This window comes from Zophobas morio, unplaced genomic scaffold (assembly GCF_036711695.1).
Source record: "Zophobas morio isolate AGI-343-1 ecotype UQ-CSIRO unplaced genomic scaffold, CSIRO_AGI_Zmor_V1 ptg000004l, whole genome shotgun sequence".
Lineage (NCBI taxonomy): Eukaryota > Metazoa > Arthropoda > Insecta > Coleoptera > Tenebrionidae > Zophobas > Zophobas morio.
Genome location: NW_026972109.1, coordinates 19,558,004 through 19,579,700, shown reverse-complemented (window position 1 = coordinate 19,579,700; position 21,697 = coordinate 19,558,004). Strand labels below are relative to the sequence as shown.

Sequence of the window (21,697 nt, the reverse complement as noted above, 5' to 3'; positions counted from 1 at the left end):
TTGTTTGTTGAATATTTCTTCCCCTTCCGTGCACGTTAGTCAACCATACAAACACGCTCAATGCATGCGCGTTTATCAAAAAACCCAATCCGCAACGGTATTTGGAAAGGTCGAGTAAAATATAATAGTTAAACTTTGGTTGCCACCCGGAGTAAACGTCGACCTGTTGGTATCTACCTGCGTCAGTATTTGGAATGATTTCCCCAACCATGGTGAATACTAACCACAATGGCTCCACTGACCTCGTCAAAAAAATTCAGATTAGGGTATCGAGCGAAAGTGCAGGTATGTCGTAAACAGTTTTACTAACATTTCGAGGTTTTCATCACGTATTGGTCTCCGATAAGCTCTAACGTGCTGCGAAAATCAATAATTTTCTAATACCGCAATAAATTATCCTTATCGTTCGACAGTAAATTTCCCCATCGTTTTTTTGGTTGCCTACACATTTTTAAACTTGAACTTACTTAAGTCATCCCCACTCCAATGTTAATTAGATGGCTGTAAGTACTAAGTACGTCAACCCGGAGACAATTACGAATTGTTTGTTACATGTGCAGTTGTTGTTCAGAGTCTAACAATTAACAGAAAGAAGAATTACAAGATTGGTTGTTTTTTTCTAAGTCGAAGTGTCTGCGCATAGCGTCGTGTATCAAAGTTCATTGTAAGAATTATTTATTTCAAGTTACATGGATGTTTTATCATTGTTATCTCCCCACTTCAGGTGTTTAATACCACGTGGCTGTCTTTTCTATTTATAAAAATCACAGTAAGGTGTAGGCTTTCAATGAAAAGATGTGTGCCTGCATGTGAGGCTATATTTGTACTTAACAGTTGTGTCTGGTTCGACGCTTTCATGGAATGTGGATTTAAGGTTCCTCTATACTTAAGTCAACATGGAATATTTAATCGCTAGTTATATCTAGTGAGTGTTTATTTAGTGGTTTAATCTCGATGATAATCGGTTTTGGGTTTCAAAAAGTGTAAATCCTTTGTACGATGAAGAGGAGGCGATCGCAGTTTCAGAGGGCCATTTCACAAAGAATAGGTATCTTTAGTTAATTCTCATATAATTTTATAGCCAATGATAAAGCCGATTGAAGGTTAAATAAACTAAACTTGAAAGTTCATCACGGCAGATAAATTAGTCCACGTCAAATGTTATTCTTGTTATTATTAATATTGCGGTCAAATTTTTTTTACATGTTGACCTGTTTTCATAAATTTATTACTTTGACATTCGTTTGTTCCCATAATAAATTAATAATTGAACTTGTATGACGTTCCAATATTCACATACCATAGTTTTATAATAATTGACCGTTGTTCAAGAATTTCATGTTTAGAGTTGGCTGTGCATCGCCATACATGTCAAAAGCAACCTATACGTCACTAAAATGTCAACCGCGAAATTTTGAACACTGAATAAATCTTGATTATTCTTTTTTTTTAAGGCGAAAGAGTGAACTATGTCAACAGCCCCCACGTCATCGCCATGGTTGGTCTCCCAGCCAGAGGCAAAACCTACATTTCAAAAAAACTCTCCCGTTACCTAAACTGGATAGGAATAAACACCAAAGGTAAAAAAAATCTCCCAAAGTATTATTATCTAATCCAACTACCCTCCAGTGTTCAATTTGGGTGAATACCGCCGCCACGCAACCACCGCCTACAAAAGCCATGACTTTTTCCGCCCTGACAACCAACAGGCGATGGCTCTGAGAACACAATGCGCCCTGGAAGCCCTCCAGGACGTCATCGGGTGGTTAGAATCCGGTGGCGAAGTCGCCGTGTTCGATGCTACTAATTCCACGATGGAACGACGAAGAATGATCCACGACTATATCGTTTCCAAAGGGTATAAACTTTTCTTCGTCGAGTCGGTCTGCGACGATCCTCAAATTATCGAACAGAATATCAAAGAAGTTAAAGTCAGTAGTCCGGACTACATCAACATGAACAAGGACGAAGTCCTGCAGGACTTTTTGCAGAGGATTCAGCATTATCAAGAGAAGTATCAGCCACTGGATGAGGATAAGGAGAAGGATACGTCGTTCATGAAGATCTATAACACGGGGGAAAAGTGTTTAGTACACAAACATGAAGGGCACATTCAGGCGAGGATCGTTTATTATCTGATGAATATTCACATTACGCCCAGAACCATTTATCTTACAAGAGTAAGTATTTGGAATTTCACAAAGCACCGTATTTAATTGGCACTTCCTTCGTAATTTGGTCCAATTTTATTAGTAGTCCAGACCAGACTAACTGAGCTGTGACGTGCAGCATCACGTGACTTCGGTTTACTCAATGTTCGACATTTTTTTGATTTTCACGTTTCTCCGTTATTGCTTTAATGTGTTTTATTATGTCATATGATGTTGAAAAAACAATTAAACTTAGTTATTGTTATGGTGTTATTGAATATTTAGGCTTCTGTCATCTCATTTTTCAGTTACTGCTGGTAACGGTTTAACATCTGACAATATCATTTTAATAGGATGAGAACAACTGCAAAAGTGACTATTATTGTAATATTATTTATAGCACGGAGAGAGTGAACAGAACCTGGAAGGTCGAATAGGTGGCGACTCAAATCTCAGCCCCCGGGGCAAACTATACGCCGCCGCTTTAGCAAAATACATCCAAGAACAACACATTGAAGGTCTCAGAATATGGACGTCGTGGTTGAAGAGGACCATTCAAACGGTAGCTGGTCTTAACGTCCCTCAAGAAAGGTGGAAGTCGTTGAACGAAATCGATGCCGTACGTACCTCCTGCCCCCCAATTCAATAATTTTGCAGCTTTTGTTTAGGGTGTGTGTGAAGAAATGACATATGAAGAAATCAATGAAAAATACCCTGAAGAATTCGCAGCGCGAGATGTTAATAAGTTCGCTTATAGGTACCCGAGGGGTGAAAGCTACGAGGATCTCGTGGGTCGTCTGGAGCCTGTCATCATGGAGCTAGAACGGCAAGGTAACGTCTTGGTGGTGTCCCATCAGGCGGTTTTACGTTGCTTGTTGGCGTATTTCCTAGATAAATCTGCAGGTAGGTTGTTGACCATGAGTAAGTGTCATTTTGAAGTGACGCTTTGTTTTCAGATGAGTTGCCTTATCTACGTGTTCCATTACATACCATAATCAAACTGACGCCGGTGGCGTATGGGTGTCGAGTCGAGCATATTAAGCTGCCGATCGAAGCGGTAGATACACACAGAGATAAGCCAAAGGTAAAGTAACTAGAGGTGGTTTTGCTTTATTCTGCTATTGCTCTTACTCATCGCATTAACCACTAGTGCTGCATGTGATCTGTGAAACCAACACTGTTTCAGGAACCGGGGCAAATCGCACAAGTCGATCAACAAATTGACTGTCATTGTAAAAATGATGGTCAATCGAACAGTCCGAATAAGAGTTAACTATCAAAAATATCTTAGGACAATAATATTTTATACGTTTTGTAGATATGAGACTAGTGTAATCATGCTTAGTCAGTTAACAACATAATGCATTCAACGATGAGTTAATGTTAGTACACAGTGTGTTGTGTATTGAATTCAGTTATGTTTATCATTCCTTGTATCTTATTTATGTAATTTATTACTGTGGTTGTATTGATATATGAATAATGGGACTTCCAAACAACACACTGTACGTTTTTCATTTTAATCTGTAAACCCCTAAATGCTTTCTGTCACTGTGCTTTCCTGCTTAGATAGTTGTAATACTTAAGAGAGCAGGTTTTAGTTGTGATTGCATAGTAATAAGTAATGTTTTAAGGTTCCTGGGTACTTGGACGAACGATTCAGGTCCAAATCGCACAAATCTTGATGCAAGTTTGTCTGTCGCGGATCGACTGAAACAGGGTGCCTAAATAATTAAATGAATATTTGATGTGATGTACCAACTGTTTGGTTTAGTTTAATATATAACCATTGTGATGGTGTAGTTAGTCTTTTTGAGACTTTGGATCCATTCTGTACTTCTGATATATGAGAAATTTCCAATTTTTATGTGCATAGACGTGAATATATGTAATTTATCAATAATATGTGAAATTAATCTTATTTTTATGTATTAGTAATTTATATTGTATCATAATGACAATTTCCTCATTAAATATAAAAGACAGTTTATTTTTTACGTTTTATTTTTATTTGGCGGCACGCACCGAACGTACAACCCCACAGTCGCTATACAGTTTTTATTCAAGGACAAGTGGTGAGTATTTGCGTAGATATTTTATAACTTTCTGCATCCATTTTGAAGGTATTACTGCACTCACAGCTTATTGCAGAAATTGTTAATAAAACACAAAAAAACTAAATAAAAGTTATTGCAGTCGTGCAAATATGCAACTCAGCTAACGCCTTACGGTGAATTTAGTATAATAATAAGAATATATATATATATATATATATATATATGTAAATAATAATATAAGAATAAGTGGCTGCAGATCGCCGACATCAAACAACAGTACAACATTAAATTTATTGACCGTTGAAAGTTGGCGGAAGTGATATTCACTAGTAAAACATGGTATAGTGAACAAACTAGTTAAAAATTCATTGTTGTATTGTAGAGTTTGTGGTTTTAACTTCAGCTTATTTTCTACTAACTGATGACTATTTCATTGTACGGAAGTATTGTAAGAACTTGTGAGAAAATTAGGTCTGAAATTTAATCGTAAATGGAATGTCGGAAATCTGGAGGTACAATAATTCTACCTCCAAGGCCGGAAAGTTTCCGTTTATTTGAAAAATTATTTAGCAAAAATTGTTCTAATGCGCTATAGTCAATATGTCCAAAATTAAGATAATATAATAAACTGGCAGGATATGTCACTTTTATTGCAAACATTGATATTATACGTATTAACAATTTTTATGACATTATTCCATTTGACCTTTCAGTTACAAAGGGGCTAGAGAAAATTTCAAAGACTTGGATATGAAAGAGTTTTGCGCTTCCGGTGCGAGTTCAAAGATTTCTCGGCAGTTCAAAGACTGAAGGAGGGTTAAAAGGAAAGTCAGGGATTCATGACATCCGCTGAAAGTTTCTGTAATCAGGAATGTCGATCGCTATAAGCCTAAAGGAACACAATGCTTATTGCTTATTTGACTTTTGCCAGATTTGGAAAATCATTTTTGAAAATAATCACAGAACAAATAAAAATTATTTTAGAGCTGTTAATACCTAGAGAGAATATCTAGAAATATTTATAAGTAAGGATTCAATAGTGATGTTGGTCCTGTTCCCCACCTCTTTTTTGTATTTCGTTTTATAGGGAGTGGGGTGAAGGGGCGTACATACATATTGTATATATTCCTGTAATCAATAGGTTTTTAACATCTGGAAGAAAGCTAAAAAAACATATTTCAAATTGAATGTATATATCTTTCAATTAATTAATGAATAAATATAATTATATAACGTGACGTTTGTATGTTTGAAATTAACAACAGAAACTTGTTACTGACCTTCCATAATAATCATTGTTCTTCAGCTAAGGATGCCAAAAGCTTAAATTAAGCTAATAAATATGTATACAATTAATTGTCATGTTTGAATTAAGTTTTTTCCCGTTACTAAGAAAATGGTGTTCAGAATTAAAAAATATGTACAAAAGTATTTTTTCTTATTTCACTAAGTGCCTGCAACAAATTATATTGCATTATGTTTTTCGAAAGTGTAATAATAATTCAGAAAGTAAGTTGTCTGTGAAATTCTCCGCTCTCATTGTAGTTCTCGAATAGTGCATATCGTTATTAGACAAGCGTTTTTAAATTCTTGCCATCCTCTCCAACAACCGACTAATTCAACCACTTATCAATAGCTGCATGTCCACAGGAAATGTTTGTTAATTCCATCTACTGAGATGCGGTTGTTCCATCCTTTATTAAATACATGGACCCAGCCGTGAAAAATTCAGTTCTCACACGTTTGATGTATAAAGATAATAACATTCTTGCTGATAATTTGTACTCAGCTGAATATTTTTACGGCCAAAAAATGTACGCCTTAATTTAAATAACTTTTCGTATTACTTAATATTTCAGTGTATTTTCGCCAGAAGAAAATACAACTTTAATAGTTAGTTTTTCACGTTGGTTTATTGTTTAATATGTGTAGCTGTAATCAAATTATACATTGAAAACCACAATAATGAACATGAAAGGGAGATTGATTATGATGAATTTACTTTTTACTTCCCGAGCGTAAGCAAAGGAAGTATTGTAATCGAGTCCGTCGGCCGACTCTCTACTTTTACGTTTTCTCGATCTTTCATGACCCCTAGAAGACGAAGAAATAGGTCTCCCATTTCCGTCTGTCTGTCCGTCTGTCCGTCTGTCCGTCCGTCTGTCCGTCTGTCCGTCTGTCCGTCCGTCTGTCCGTCTGTCCGTCTGTCCGTCTGTCCGTCCGTCTGTCCGTCTGTCCGTCTGTTGTCCCGGATTTTTATTAGACAGATAATCTCCGAAAGTACTCGACCGATTGTTGTGAAATTTTGTACTTATATTAAGAATATCATGTAGATGGTAAAACGCTAACCAAAATTTGTCTAATCATCCCCACCACTAATGCGATGACGTCACTTCAAAATTGTACATAGTAAATGGGTTTTCAATTGTATAAAATAACATAGTCCTACACATGTAGTTTACAACTCTGAATCGACTTTTCACCCGAAACGTCCAGATTTTTGGAAAAAAAATCAAAATTATAAAACAATATTTTGAAATTTAATTTTTAATCTGCTAACCAGACTGCTTTGAAATGTTGCAGATGTTTTAAGGCTATAAAGAGCATCATAAATCTTTAGTCAAAAAATATTTGCTTATCCCCTCCAAAAACTTGATGACGTCAGCTCAAAAGTTTGTGGAATAAATCATATCTAAAATGTACAAAATATGATGAGTCTGTACTTGTGATCTATCACTCCATTCATATTTTTTGGATTTGCATATACAGGGTGACTCAAAAAAATTAATGAATGCGTAAATATATTTTATTGATTTAATCAGGAACTACAAAACCGAATGCTCTGAAATCATGCAGATGTTTTAAGGTCATAAAGAGCATAATAAATGTTTAGTCAAAATATATTTGCTTATCCCCTCCAAAAACTTGATGACGTCAGCTCGAAAATTTGCCGAATAAATCATATCTAAAATGTACAAAATATGATCAGTCTGTACTTGTGATCTATCACTCCATTCATATTTTTTGGATTTGCATATACAGGGTGATTCAAGAAAATAAATGAAAGCGTAAATTTATTTTACTGATTTACTCAGGAACTACAAAACCGAATGCTTCGAAATCTTGAAGATATTTTAAAATTATCATAAGCATGGTAAATTTTTGATCAAAACGTATTTGGTCGTCCCCCCTAAAAAATTTATGATGTCACCACAAAATTTTGCTGAATAAATCCTATCTAAAATGTACAAAATATGGTGAGTCTCTTCTTGTGATTTATCATTCCATTCAAATTTTTTCGATTTGCATATACAGGGTGACTCAAAAAAATTAATGAATGCGTAAATTTATTTTATTGATTTAATCAGGAACTACAAAACCGAATGCTTTGAAATCTTGCAGATGTTGTAAGGTTATAAAGAGCATAATAAATTTTTAGTCAAAATATATTTGGTTATCTTCTACAAAAAACTGATGACGTCAACTCAAAAGTTTGCCGAATAAATCGTATCTAAAATGTACAAAATATGATGAGTCTGTACTTGTGATTTATCATTCCATTCATATTTTTGGATTTGCATATGCAGGGTGACTCAAAAAAATTAATGAAGGTGTGAATTTATTTTATCGATTTAATCAGGAATTACAAAACCGAATGCTTTGAAATCTTGGGAATATTTTAAAGTTATTATAAGCATGGTAAACTTTTGTTTAAAATGCATTTGTTCATCCCTCCTAAAAAAATTGATGACGTCACCCTTAAATTTTGCTGAATAAATCCTATCTAAAATGCAAAAAATATGATGAGTTTGTACTTGTGATTTATCATTCCGTTCATATTTTTTAGATTTTCTTAAGAGGTGGTTCAAAAAAATTAATGAAGTCAATTTATTTTATTGATTAAATTAAAGGCAACACTTATTATTAGTATTACACCCCAACCAACCCAATTTGGTAGACACAAAATTTGTTAAAGGAAAAACTCGGTTGAAACATAAGAGTAGCACGCTTATTTACATCGACTTTAACATTACAGACCTGCATTTGTTTTATGCGGTCACTTGGTTCCGCGAATGCGAAATAGACATGTTTATAATCAACCAATTATGAATTTCACCGTCAAGAATTAAAATAAAACGCAATGTTTTATATAATAAGCGGAAGTCGAAGCAATAAAACCGATGGTCGTTTTGTTTACAGTTTCTCTGTTTGGCTCTTACTGATGCTGTTACGCTTGTCATCTTAAATTAAGAATGTTTATACATAAACGATTTTCAGTTGCCCCTCATATTACTAGACAGCGGATTTCTGTCGGGCTACGTCACGATTATAGGGGGGGACGTGCTGGATTCCATAAATATAATTAACGATTTATTAATCAAACGGCTAAGTAAATGAGAACGGGAATTAACAGCAGAGTGCAATGAAACAACGTTATTCTAATCTCAAATAAACGAAGTGCAGTCCGCAACGGCAATGAATTCGCATCCCGTGCGAGCCGTACCGAGTTTGGCCTTGCCTAGCCCAACAGAAATCCGCTCTCTAGATATTACACACCGGCGCCGTATACGTGAGTAAATTGTTTCGTTATTTTATTGATTATAAGAAATCAATATTCAAAACGACCCAATTCATTTTCCCGAAAATTTGGGAACACAATAATTTTATTCTTAGTATTACACTACATCTATCGCAACTGATATACGTGTCCTTGCAAAAATGTTGATGACGTCATCACAATTTTTTTTTAAATTCCCACTACAAAAATGTAATGAGAAAAAAAAACATAATAGGCATGCAGTCGTCAAGTTTCCGACAGCGAGGGAAGTACTGTCTAAACTCTTTAGACCAATTTTTTTTTAATTTACGAATGTGCTTTTTTTTGCTCCTTTTAATGGAAATACTTGAGCTATATGTTTTTAGCTTGTGATGTGTTGTGTTAACAAAGCATAGAATACTTCATACGTCATAGAGTTGTAAAATTTGAAAATAATTATAATACGTAGTGAGACCTACTGTATATTCCCTGTCCCAGCCATGTGGAACGTGAGCGCACAGATTTAACTGCAGCCGTCTATGACCTCTGAGCACTGTAAAAATTCTGTTTTGTTGTAATGCTGGTGTAATTAAATTGTACGGAATTTGCGTAATATGTATGGATACCTGTTATTGACCTAAAATGAAATTAAAGGGCTTGTGTAAAGTTGGTTGCATAATTTTGAAATAGAATATAAACATTCACATTTTGAAAAAAAAACTTCAATAATAAAGTCGATCAATTCAATAAAGTATTAAAATACTAACTGAAAATGTTAAAATATAGTTCTTTCGCGATCAGGATATATTTTTGTTTTATGTGTGTCACAATATTATGTGCATATCTATTTGTGGTACGTCCATTTCGTTTTTGTTGCATTAACGGTTATTTGGAAAGGTCGTCATGTAACAAATTCCAAAGAAAGTTAGCTGGGGATAGAATAATTATTCAACTTGAGCTAATTTACCATTGTTCTGTGAATTATGTGTGAATCAAATTTGTTGTCTTAGCAGCTCATCATGTTTACCTAATTGTTGGTTGTCTACTCTACCGTTGTGTGTGGAGACAGATGCACATAAAGTGGATACTATCAGCTCAAGATAATCTGTCCGTATGTCACACGTGTGCTTCACCTGCTTTGGGGCCTGTATATAATTCGTATATTTTGACCTCACGTTGTGCGATACGAATTTAAAATTTTATTTTCGTTTTATTAGTAATATCTACCCACTTTATCTGAATTCAAGACCAACCAACAAAACACGGCTAAAACGTTTCAGATCTCCATTATGCTATTTATTATTTCAAGTAATGTCGCTAGAATTTGTTTACCTAAGAACTCGTATTGCGGTGAAGTGGAAGAGAAAGAAAAGTGGACAAGGTCAGTCGGTTGTAAAATAGTGGAGCAAACCCATAATCTCCTCGGAGATTGTACATAACGCAGTTGAGTAATTTAAATATGAAAAAACATTCCGAAGGGAAGCTCGAAGCATTTAAAACGATACCGTGACGTCCCGTCCGGTTTTGGCTTTTACAATGACTCAGAATTATTCAACGCATGTGTGATGCGTGCAGAAAATCGCCAAAACCAGTTCGTCCCTCGCGTCAACTTCTCCGTCGTGCAAAACCACGACCTGCAAACGTTATCCCATTTCCGAACCGCGAAATAAAGAAAGTCATCGTCCTGCTCGAATTCGAAATTTCGCTCTAAAACTGTTTAATTAATTGCCCACCAGGGGCGGTGTGAACGCCACTTGTGATTGGTTAATTGCAAAACTTCATTGTGGCGGATTCCCAAATGTTTTGAAATTGAGGTAATTCGCGTTTTCGAGTTGTGCCGCTGGAAATAAGTGTGAAGGCATAAACAGGAAGCCGAAGAGTGCGCGTGGAGAGGAGAAGAAAGCGAAGACGGCGAAAAGGTGAGCGAGAACCCGTTACAGGGCGTGTAGAAGCAAGCGTACGATAATGGCCGTTGTTTGAGCCGCAGCTCTGCAAACCCAGTTGGCTATGAAACCGCAGTCGGCGGGCCAGAACTGGTCCAGCTAGGTGGTGTCAGTGTTCGTTGTGGACGAAATTCGCTGTTTTACTACGAAATTCCGCGATCGCGGGGGCTTCAGTGGCGTGGGGGCTGTCCGAGTCGGCCCCAGAAGTGCCGTTCGCTTGTTCTCTCTCTGTCGCGGCCTGCTTAGTTGACGTGTGGAATAGTTGGGTGTTTACATAATTGTGTTATTGTGAACGTGCTGTTGTCCGTGTTGTTGTACGGTCTTCGGGACGCCGCGTCGTGGCGTCGCCGGACTAGGTTAGGTTAGTGCTTTATTTATAAATTATTCCGGGACCGGCGGGGGCCAGGGCCGTATCCCCCATTTCGGGGGAGCGTCGAATCTGGGGTACGCAAAAATGGAAAGCGATCTAGTTGCGCAACGTTCAATGCGATTCTGTTTTGTTTTTGTGTGGCGTTGTTGTCATGTTGTGTTATTTCGTGGTCAAGTCAGCATTTTTCAGTTTCGATCCAAGTGCATGCATAACTGCATGATAGGTAAACGGCCGACCCGCTTACGCTTCGACTCGTACTGTTTTTATACACGCCGCTCCCCCTCGGTCCCATACTGGGAATGCGGCGTTGCCGTCGTGGACACACTCTGACAACGCGCACTTGGATGCTTTATTGACGGATGGACGCGCTTTTGCCGGTTGCCACACACAAAACGGGCAAATCAATCGAGATTCTTTCCAGAACCTGGCCACTTTTGACACGTAGGGACGCGCAGCGAGCGGAAATCACGCCGCCACCCGGGGGCTCGGGTCGCCTCCGCGGCCTTCGACTCGCCCGCGGCGTTTCCGCCCGCCCTAGACGAATGCCTGGCATATTTGGAGGGAAAAACGCATTCGGATTCGGAGAAACATTTGCCAAGGGGATTTAAAGCGCTGAGGCGCGACGTTTGGCAACGTTTCAAACCATGAGCAGCGCCAACTGGATTTAAATTTCGAACCGTACGGAGCGATACAGCCCCATTATATTTAGAATTTCGACTTCGAATCGCGAATCGAGCGCGATTCAAGCGGAATTTGCAGTACTCACACCCCTGGGGTACGCAAGAGATCGTGCGCCACCGCCGCACCTGCGCCCGACCGTGTTTTTGTCTTGTTTGAATTTGTTTTGCTTCACTTTTAACCTAAAATATCTTTTCATTTTTAGCCCCCGAAATGAGCGATTGATTCGTGGAAATTTCCAATGGTGGACAACGTTCGAATGGGCAACCTACTCCAGTGAGTCGGCTCGCTTCTTACTCGAAATTTCCACTAACCCGATGTTTTCAGAGCGTCTTCGGTAATGCCATGTTTGAAAAGAAAACGAGGTTGCGAGTCAAACGTCTGCTGGAAAAACAGTTCCACAATTTTCACGAATTGGAGCAGGTTTGTGCGACACCAAGATTAGATAAAAGCAATAAAGTCGTTTCGTTGCAGTCCTTAAAAAATAATCTCATTGATAGCCAATTGGATATTAATAAATCGGCGGCGAAAAAAGTTCCCTCAAATCGCTCTACAAATGAGCGTAACATGACACGTAAGACTAGATCAAGACGGCCACGCATCCATTCGGTTTTTCAGTCGGGTTATTGTGCAGTTTGTCACGCACCTTACGCCAGTCTTGAGGATCACATTCAATCCAAGAGACATTTGAAACTGATCGGTGACGATGGCAGTTTTATATCTATAAAAGGCTTTGACTCATTCCTGGCCTTGGATGGAATCGATTCGATTGGTGAGTGGCGAGCGCGCTAACTTCACGCACGATCCGTGACAGCCGTGTCACGAGTCCGTGATGTTATCCCTCGAACTTTTTAAACTTCATGTAGCTTTTTTAACGTGTGCTTGGTGACGTTAATGCCTCGTTAGTGGCCATTATCCATGGAAAATATTGCTAAAAAAAAAAAGAAAACTACCATCCTACGAACCTACATTAGTTTTAGATGAAAATGGGTTAATCACTATCTCATTGTTAGTGTTCATTAGTGCCTTAAAAAGCTCATTAGTGCCATCATCGTAATTTCGAGAACCAAATTATGAAGGCTGAGTATGTTTAGTGGTGACGGAATTGGTTAAAACTAACCATGTTTTGTCCCGAGAATCTAACTTTAGTCACGGAGTGCTGCAGTGACCCATATTCGGGTTTTCGGCTGCTTTAAATGTAAATTATTCAGTGTAAGTAGGAGTAAGTGCTGTCAGTTGCACCACTTACTGGTGAGCGACGAACGACGAAAATGTAAAACGAATACTAGAAAATCCATGCACGCTATAAAATTTAAAACTCATTTGAAACTAATGTAGACGACTGTCAAACTTCGTTAATCCATTTTTAAGCTTTCGTATTCCGGCAACATTTAAGTTATTGAACGTTGAAAGTTAGCGGGAGTCATTTTCATTTAAAATTGACTAGATGCCGTGCGATCGGAAATACAGTGACTTAACAGTTGGCAAGGTTTGGGTGGTACTACTGTCTTCAATTTTACATAAACTAATTACTTTTTGTTACTGGGTACTGACATATTTGAATAGGTAGATAATTTGCACGTGTTTAATGGTTGACATTGATGTCAGTGTGCAGTAGTACCACCTTATACTATCAGTCTCGGACAACTTTAGTTCGTTCTATTTTCGACATTACGGTAGTAATGTACAAATAGGAATGGAAAATTTGCGGTCACCTTCCCCAAAAAATACCCAGAATTTACGTCATTTGTTAATAGCTTATCAGTGTATGAGCTTTATTACGATAATTTGCTACAAACTAGGCTCACTTTCACCAGCAACCATTTAAGAGTACGGTCTTTCGAGAATGTACAGTTAATGTAACCATAACAGAAATCCATTAGAATGTCATTGTGCAAAGTATGTTGTTTTGCAATTTAATTTTGTGATTGGTTTAGCTGTCAAAAATAAAAAACAATTGACGATTAATGGCATGTCAGTGTTTGACAGTTCGAGGACCGCATACGAAAATAATAAAAGAAAATGAAAATTACTTATTATTATACGTTGTCCTGTGCGAATGTATAGGTATGCAACACATAAAACATGCAATTTGTTTTTCTTAATGTTGAACGTATAATCATGTCACACTACTGTCAAGAATTTTCACGTATCTTTCTGGAGCTTTTGTATTATTTTACGTATATTAGGAACTTAAAGAAGTAGCACCTACATATGGAGCGTATATTCGACATAAAAATACTATTCCAATCCGGAAACATTACTGTATTTGAGGATTTGCAATTTTTTTTTAATGTTGACGGCATCAATTTTCTAGAGGAGGTGCGGGAAACGCTAAGAAATACAAGAAAAAACTTGAAAAATAATATTTCTGAGGTTGTTTAACGAATTTCTTGAATCTAGATACACCAAAATGTGGAAAATACGTCCAATCGCCTCCTTTTCGAAAAATAAGTCGATTCTGCCTATCGTAAGTGTGTCATGACGAATCAATAAATTATATTCGACGTTCTTTAATTAAATTATTTATATTTATTCATCTAATTGAGCCTTAACGTCTTAAAAAATGTCTCATATGAGGCTTTCAGACAAATTCTAACATTCATTTTTGTAATTTGAATTGCTTCGTATGGTTTATTTGACGAATGGTTTATTTTATTTTTCAATTTTCAGTTGTTGGTCGTGTGTTGGCGATTTTATTATAAAAGTAATTTTGTAATTTTTAATTGTTTGAAAAGTATCGGGTCGTGGTAAACGCTAACCAAAACATACATCATCATCCCTATTGACAATTTGACGTTATCTCAAAATTTTGCTAAGTAAATGTAAAATGTGTAAAATAATAAATAGGCTTCTATATTAATTCAGTTAACATTTCGCGTGCTGATTTTTGGGGAAAAAACTAATTGTTGTAAAAGTTTGTACCCACTTTGAGGTTATTACGAAAAGAATAAAGAAAATTGTGTGTCGTTCAAGATTGAAAAAAATCACTAAAATAGCTTTCCATAGTGGCAGATGAGAGATGTTTGTGGGATTTTAAACTAAAAAGTAACTAACAATCTTTGCTATAACAATTAATTATGATCCTTCGTCTTAATAAATATATGTCCAGCCATTATTTCCCCCGATTGAGCCGTCTACTATTTTCCTCTACGCTGCTGTTACCGCTTTGCTTGCACGTTCCAGACCGGTCCCGAGCACTACGTTCACGTTCCATAGGCGTCCCATACTGTTTTTAATCCACCCTGCTTGGTTTAAACAAAGCTTGAGAGTGCCTCTTAGGGTTTTCGCTTCATTTTGTGTTTGCATTTATAGAAGTGAATGGTAAAAACTGCGAGTACTCCCCGCCGCGTCGCAGAGGCAGAATGCCGCGGCGAAAACGTACTTCCTCCTTGATGTGCGACAGAATGAAAGATTCCCCGATGTCTCCCGTGGGAAGCGACTCAGGCCACCACTTGCGCTCAAGAAAAAATATCAATTACATGACGCCGCCTCTCGAAGAAGACAGTCTGACGGAAAAGCCCGAAGTGGTCAAGGAGTATCGCGAGCTGAGATCGAGCACCCGACTTCTAGCCGTAAGTTCGGACAGTAGAATCTAAAACCGTATTTTACGTATTTGTGTATTCCAGAAACTCGCCGACCAGATGGTGGAAAGCGATGAAGTGTGGAACTCGGGTCGGCCGAAGAGGTCTTGCAACCGGACGCGGATCTCCGCCGACGAACGGCTGGTAGTCGATAACAAGAGTTACTACAAAGTGGAAGTTCTGTCGTCGAAATTGCGCTCGGGAGTGGCCCATTTTCAGCCCGAGGTTAAACGACCGGAAACGCCAGTCAACGAAAGCAAAGAGGACGATAAGGGTTTGATCGTGAAATTCAGAAAGTTGCGTAGTTCGGAATTAGTGCGGCTGAATAATGAAGCGGAGAATTTCTTGTTCCCGAAGAAGGACGACAGCAGCGACGAGGACGACGACGACGACGAGAATGACAAGTCGAAGACTGATCACAGTTCCGTGGGGGACGCCGACGACGTGAAGAGAATCAAAGTCGAGGATGACGAGTCGATGCATAGCACGAGCTCGGAGAGCAAGGGGAAGAAGCGGAGGCGGACACACGCGGAGGCTTTTATTATGGATAATCAAAAATATTATAAGTTCGAGACGCCCGGTTCTAGGTTCGTATTGGTGAAAAGCAGGTTTTGTGGTGAAGTGGGGTGAAGTTTGCGATCGGCTGGAGCGGAGCGGTGTTTGACGTGATAAATTTTTATCGCCAAAAGAAGCTAGAAAAATTCGAAGAAGCAAAAAGAAAAGTGCATTATATATGCAGGCTCAACCGAACGATCAGATTACTTAGAAACTGTTTTCTCTCCATACAGAGAGAATTTTACGATGCGATTTAAAAAAAGTCTATTTAGGATTCGCATAAAATTTAATGGTTTTTAAATAGGTTTTTTGTATTATTTTTGAAAAAAAGTTTTCTGAATACAATAACATGAGATTTGAATTTTGTCCTATAACGATATGTGTTTTAAATATTTATGGTGTATTGAGAAAACAATAATTAATTAAAAAGAAAACGTGAATACAAGGAAATTTTTAAAATCTAGCAAATATATCACCTCGCACCCTGTTTTATTGAACTAAATTTTTGTTTAAAAAAATGGGAAAAGTATTTTTAACATCAAAGGGAAAAAGTGGAACATTGTTCGACCTAAAAGTAGGTTCAGTATTTTAATTTTGTTTTCGTCATGTTGTCTACAGATGAAGTTTTAACGCTTTTTATAATTTTTAATTTTTGATCTATCGTGACCACAAAAGTGAATAAGTTAATCAAGCCTGTGAAATAGTATTGTGAACTATACTCATAACATTATTTTTGTATCAGTGAAAATTTTATCACGTGATTGAGGGTGAGACGGCACAATAGTATATAATTTAAAAACGTGAGTTTTCTACATAGGATTTATATTGAAATAATTAAATCTGTTGATTAGACTCCAGAGATGGCGACGTTTTGAATTCCAATAGCATTGAAAATTAGATTTTTGAATTGACGAATAACTAATATCTTAACTTACAAAGCCACTCGATTTTAATACATAAATAAAAAGAAAACTTTCTATTTTTGAGTAAACAAAAATTGCCGAAATGATAATGAAATAATTTAAAAATAATTAAAAATATTTCAAATATGTCAAACGAGAGGTCCGTTACAACTCACAAGATAGTTTTCATTACTCCAGAATCTAGTAGTCTGCCTGAGTGCTTGCACTATGTAGATTCCAGTACAACATACGATAGTTCATTGGCTGAAATTTACCAATCATATTTAAATTTTTCAAAAATTAAGTGCTTCCTCATGTTTTTCGTAATATTTTGAAACTGAAAGAATTGATAACTGATACTGAAAAAATAGATCCTTACATCATCAACCATTTAGTGGGACGACGCGAAAAGTACATCACCCTGTATAGTGGAAATTAGTTCCCATCTCTACTTGTCTGTATGAGTTCTAGAACAACTTTTTTGCTTTTTTTGGTCAGAATTTACATCACTTTTTTTTTCGTTCTAATAGTTTCTTTCACAAATTCTTACTGCTAGAATTTTTGATAAATCAGAAGATGTCAAAATTTGAGTTTAAGAAAATATATTCTGTCAAGGGTTTTAAATAATAAATTGGCAAGATCCCAAAGTTGCAGATTTTGTCCTAATAAATCGAAAAATGCCAGTCGGAACAGATTTTGCTTAACATTAAACTTCGGTTAGGATTTAACGTACCAGAACTAAGAAATACTTCTAAAATTGAAATTAGAGTTGTGAAAATTCAATTGTTTTTTGTTTCTATATGCTATAAATTCCCTCCAGGACAATGCGCATGCGCGATTGGTTGATGGATGCAGTCTTCAATCCATTAAATTCTAACAAAATGCTTGTTTTTATTTATAATAAAGTAAAATTATTATAGAATTTACTCAGGGAGTAAATAATCAAAAACATGTGTAATTGACGATTCATGCTTTGGATAAAATTATAAAAAAATATAAGCGACGTAAACAAGAAAAAAAACATTTTAATCAGGATATTTATTTTTAGTTGTATTTCTGAAGAAAGGATAAAGTTATGATTGTATTGAACACTGAAGGGGTAGTTTACAGTATTTTGCATCATATCAATGCCCCTTTTCGGAAGTCAAAACTATCTTACTTTTTCATACTATTTTTGCGTTTCCGACAATCGTAACTATAGTAGTATAATAAATAATCCTCCGCAGCGGGCGGTAAATACAAGCAGGATAAAGTGGAACAATCAACATAACGCATGCAGGTAGACACACATACAGTACAAAAGCAAAGCCCGTGTCCACAAAATAAAAGGGTAAACATTGACATTACGTTAATCAACTTAATTCGAATTGCTCGAATTTTGATGGATTAATTTATCAATAGACACGTTCGCAAACTTCGCCCAAATTGAATCTCGCTTCGCTGCAGAACCGAACGTCACGTCTATGATTAGCATTCAAGCAGCGTCACCGTTCCAGGTTAAGGTATCACGGCTCATATTTATCTCCCGTTCCTATGAAGTTGAAAAACAACGGCGAATGCGTAGTCAAAACCGAATCAGATCACTTGGAAGCAGCCAAAAATTTCAAACTCAGTTTAGACGATTACAACTTTTCTTTTGAAAGCGTTCCAAAAAACGAGGTCTGGTATCAAACCTTCCAGAGGCGTGACAAGGGGGAGGAGAAGTACGTTTTTCTGGACGATGACTGTGAGTAGTTGCGGATTTCTCCCCCACGGAAAATTTTGGGCCTCGTCACCCCCGATAAATCGCGATTTTTTTTATTTTAATTGTGGAGGGTGAGGTGAAAAGAGGACGAACATTTTCCAGTGGAGAGAATATGGTTTTATTTATTGTATTTAGTGAACGTTTTAGGTTACTGGAACCCGCTGATTCTTCCGTATCAACTCGACTACGTGCCACCACTGGATCCTCGAGAGTGCGTCTCGCAGTACAATCAGATCAAGAAATGCCTTATAGAGCCGCTTTCGGCTTCGACTTCCGTCACCTGCAGCACTCCCGACCCTAACGCCAGCAACTCGAGCGTGGAGACTGCCTTTAATCAAGACGAAGACAGCAAAATAAGCGCGACCGAAGTAAGTTCCAATAGCACGGTGGATGACATCAAACCGAACAAGCGAGGTCGGAGGTCAGGGGCCGTCGTAAACATAACCGGAAACGGAAAGAACCCCCGGAAATCACCGAGGCAACACGCTTCTACGTTGGCCATCCTCAGCAGTTTGATCCAGCAGAGGAAGAGGAAGTCGCGGAGGCACGACCTGGACTTCCGGACCACTCTGCCGACGATTCTGGAGGAGCCGAGAGCGAGGTCTTCGAAAAAGCCGAGAGTGGACTATATTTCGTTGATGAAGAACGTGGAGGAGGAATTCGCGAATGTTTGCGACGACGGTTTGCTGGACGTGGAGATCGACAAGGACAACGGGATCGACTTTAAAGGGAGCGTCGCGATCGAGGACATTCTCACGGTATACGAAAATAAAGACAGCGTGATTAAAGCGAATAAAAGACTAGTTAGCGGGAAGCCTGGGCGGAAGCCCGGGAAGAGGAAAAAGAATCGGACGGGTTGGCCGTTGAATAGGACGAGGAGGAGGAGGGATAGGAAGGAAGACGACGAGAGCACGGTGGACTCGCTGAGTGTGAATGCGGATTCGGAGGAGAACGAGGGGTGCGAGGACGCGAATTCGACTGATAGTATTAAGAAGAAAGGTGTAGCGAAAATTAGTGAAAACAACAACCAAAATGACCACAGTAGTTTAGGTGATGTAACTATAGCGGATAATTGTGATCATAACGATGACAGGGTAGGAAAGAATGACGTATCTTCGGACAAAGTACTGACGAATAAAGTGAACAATAGTGACGGTTTTAGTATTGGTTTGAAATACCAGCCGTACGTTCGTGTGCAAAAACTTGACAGAAATCGTGTAGACAATAAAAGTGAGCCGGCGAAACGAAGTAATTCCCCGAAGCGAACAAATAGAGGGCAGAGAAGGATGCCCGCATCTCCAAAATCGCCTAGGATGTTACGGAGGCCGAGAGGCCGGTGGTACCGAGAGAGATAAGATAGAGTTCCATATGTTATTTATTTTTCTCTTGTATTTCGTTAAGTTAAACAAATATGTATTCGAATATTTTGTACCAAATCTGTATTATTTTATTATTTTTTTAATGTTAACATATAGTCTTTCGTCTTCAAAATGAAATTATTCTATTTGTATATTCCTTCAATATGTAAGTAGCATGAAAATTTTGGTTTGCCTTTGCCATTGTATATGGTTTTATTTTTGAGAGAATTACATTTCAAGGCAAATTTGGAAATAAAATTGTTGTTTACGATGACCTACGATTTTTTTTGTACATAAATATTACAGAGAAGGTCCGGATGCAACCACAAAAACCGCTACAGCGCAATACTGATCAGCGTTTATAAAGGAGCGGCCAAACGCTTTCCGCTCGAATACACAGACAATTTAATTAAAAGAAGCTCATTTTAACCGGAACACTTGTAATGTAAAGAATTACGACAAAAAAACATACTCGTTTCTCGTTGATTACTTGCTGACGAAATGAATCACTGTTGCTCGCCGGGTTCATTCCATATTTGGTGTTTGCCATTTATACGAACAGTTGATCAGATTATAGGCACTAACATCAGCCAGTGAGTAGGCTTGAGAACGGGTATTAGAAATTTAAATCTGATTATAGCGTGCATTTATTCAAAGAAACACAAAAAAAGGGCGTTGCTGAGCTGCTTTCTGCAACACTTATCATTTGTTAAATCATAAATTATAAATTTCAATAGTGGTCAGAATTCTGTTATAATGTGAGGTGTTGGCTAAAGAAATACGCTGGCTTCAGTTTTATTTAATACGAATTTTGCACAAGTTTTGCTAATTAAACACGTTCTAAATTTTATTAATTTTAAAATGTGGGTAGGTAATTTGTGAAGTTCTTATTTCCCCTTCATCTAATTTTTCTTCCATACAAGTCGTAATTTTTAGTATTCTTTACGAGTCTGTTGAAGTACAACACCTGTACATAATTCGTGCGTACTGAACCAGTATTTTTCAAAGTTAAAAATTAGTGACTTCATGTAAAACAAACATTCTCAATGTAAACAATTTTCGCTTTTACTGTTTCTAATAGGTTTAGACACCCACGAAAGAAATGTTAATGACAACGGGTCACCTTTTAAATAAAACGTAAAAATTTATTATTTTTGCCAAAGAGCAAAAGATATATTATACACATTTGGATCAAACTGAAAATACGGACAAAATGAATACATTTAAATAAATAACATCTGACAATATGCTTCAAAATAGAAAGATAAGAATATTTCCATAGCCAGCAAAGTGTAAAACATAAATAGTTTTTAGATTTCAAATTTCAGACATGCCTTTTTTTCTTGACCAGCTCCACAAAGCCCCTGAAAGATTCAGAAAACTTAAAGGTGTGAGACACTGATTTGTTTAAACGGATAAAATCTACACTTTTCACGTTTGACATGACCTGACCAAATTAACTATCTGTTGTACGCAGCAAAACCCTTTCTTTCAGGGTTTAAAATAGGCCACAAAATTATAAGCGTTTGAGATGATTTAAGTCTTCAAGGAAATAGTGTTCATTTTTCTTTTCTAATTGTTTGAGAATTTTGATGGTTAAAAAAATTCTCTCTGTTAATATTTTTCCTGCAGTTCTGCCAATCGATAAAAATCAAATAAAACAGTGGAATGACATTCGACCACAGACCGACTGGTTATGTGCTGGTTATGTTTAATGTTAGAAGTTGGCGGGACGTCACATTCATATGGCTGATATCAGTGATATGACACAAATCTAGTAACATATGACAAAACTAAAATGATTTAAGCACGTCAAAAA

The 21,697-nt window shown here is 37.3% G+C and overlaps 2 protein-coding genes across 8 annotated transcripts in view; both read left to right on the top strand.

Annotated features, from left to right (window-relative positions):
• The window catches only part of LOC135144852 (6-phosphofructo-2-kinase/fructose-2,6-bisphosphatase 2), a 34,264-nt gene extending 30,117 nt beyond the window's left edge, over positions 1-4,147 (top strand). The window contains exons 1-8 of one of the 5 annotated variants that reach the window (XM_064077001.1): positions 507-664; positions 725-1,048; positions 1,455-1,580; positions 1,630-2,180; positions 2,551-2,769; positions 2,819-3,053; positions 3,107-3,234; positions 3,337-3,653. In XM_064077001.1, the coding sequence (XP_063933071.1) occupies positions 1,000-1,048; positions 1,455-1,580; positions 1,630-2,180; positions 2,551-2,769; positions 2,819-3,053; positions 3,107-3,234; positions 3,337-3,423 (1,395 nt within the window). In that variant the 5' untranslated portion in view covers positions 507-664; positions 725-999 and the 3' untranslated portion in view covers positions 3,424-3,653. Of the gene's footprint in view, positions 1-110; positions 286-506; positions 665-713; positions 1,049-1,454; positions 1,581-1,629; positions 2,181-2,550; positions 2,770-2,818; positions 3,054-3,106; positions 3,235-3,336; positions 3,654-3,784 lie in introns of those variants that run through there. The other 4 variants (XM_064076999.1, XM_064077006.1, XM_064076990.1 and 1 more) reach the window with 4 other exon arrangements.
• A 6,198-nt stretch (positions 4,148-10,345) lies between these two features.
• LOC135144837 (uncharacterized) lies at positions 10,346-20,152 on the top strand. 3 transcript variants are annotated; one of them, XM_064076953.1, is made up of 8 exons: positions 10,346-10,663; positions 11,941-12,011; positions 12,063-12,158; positions 12,210-12,507; positions 15,051-15,310; positions 15,365-15,906; positions 18,273-18,502; positions 18,656-20,152. In XM_064076953.1, exons 3-8 carry the CDS (start codon positions 12,081-12,083, stop codon positions 19,873-19,875), a joined length of 2,628 nt encoding a protein of 875 aa, XP_063933023.1. In that variant the 5' UTR covers positions 10,346-10,663; positions 11,941-12,011; positions 12,063-12,080; the 3' UTR covers positions 19,876-20,152. The 3 variants fall into 3 exon arrangements, with proteins under 3 accessions (XP_063933023.1, XP_063933042.1, XP_063933033.1); XM_064076972.1 differs by having other exon boundaries at positions 10,348-10,663; positions 18,668-20,152; XM_064076963.1 differs by lacking the exon at positions 10,346-10,663 and adding an exon at positions 10,715-11,048.
• Positions 20,153-21,697: the final 1,545 nt, after the last annotated feature.

Excerpts from the sequence above, each read along its gene's own strand:
- LOC135144837 (XM_064076953.1), top strand. The coding sequence starts at position 12,081 with ATGTTTGAAAAGAAAACGAGGTTGCGAGTCAAACGTCTGCTGGAAAAA. Across the intron at positions 15,311-15,364 it reads CGAGCACCCGACTTCTAGCC|AAACTCGCCGACCAGATGGT; the intron begins GTAAGTTCGGAC and ends TGTGTATTCCAG. Across the intron at positions 15,907-18,272 it reads TTCGAGACGCCCGGTTCTAG|GTTAAGGTATCACGGCTCAT; the intron begins GTTCGTATTGGT and ends TCACCGTTCCAG.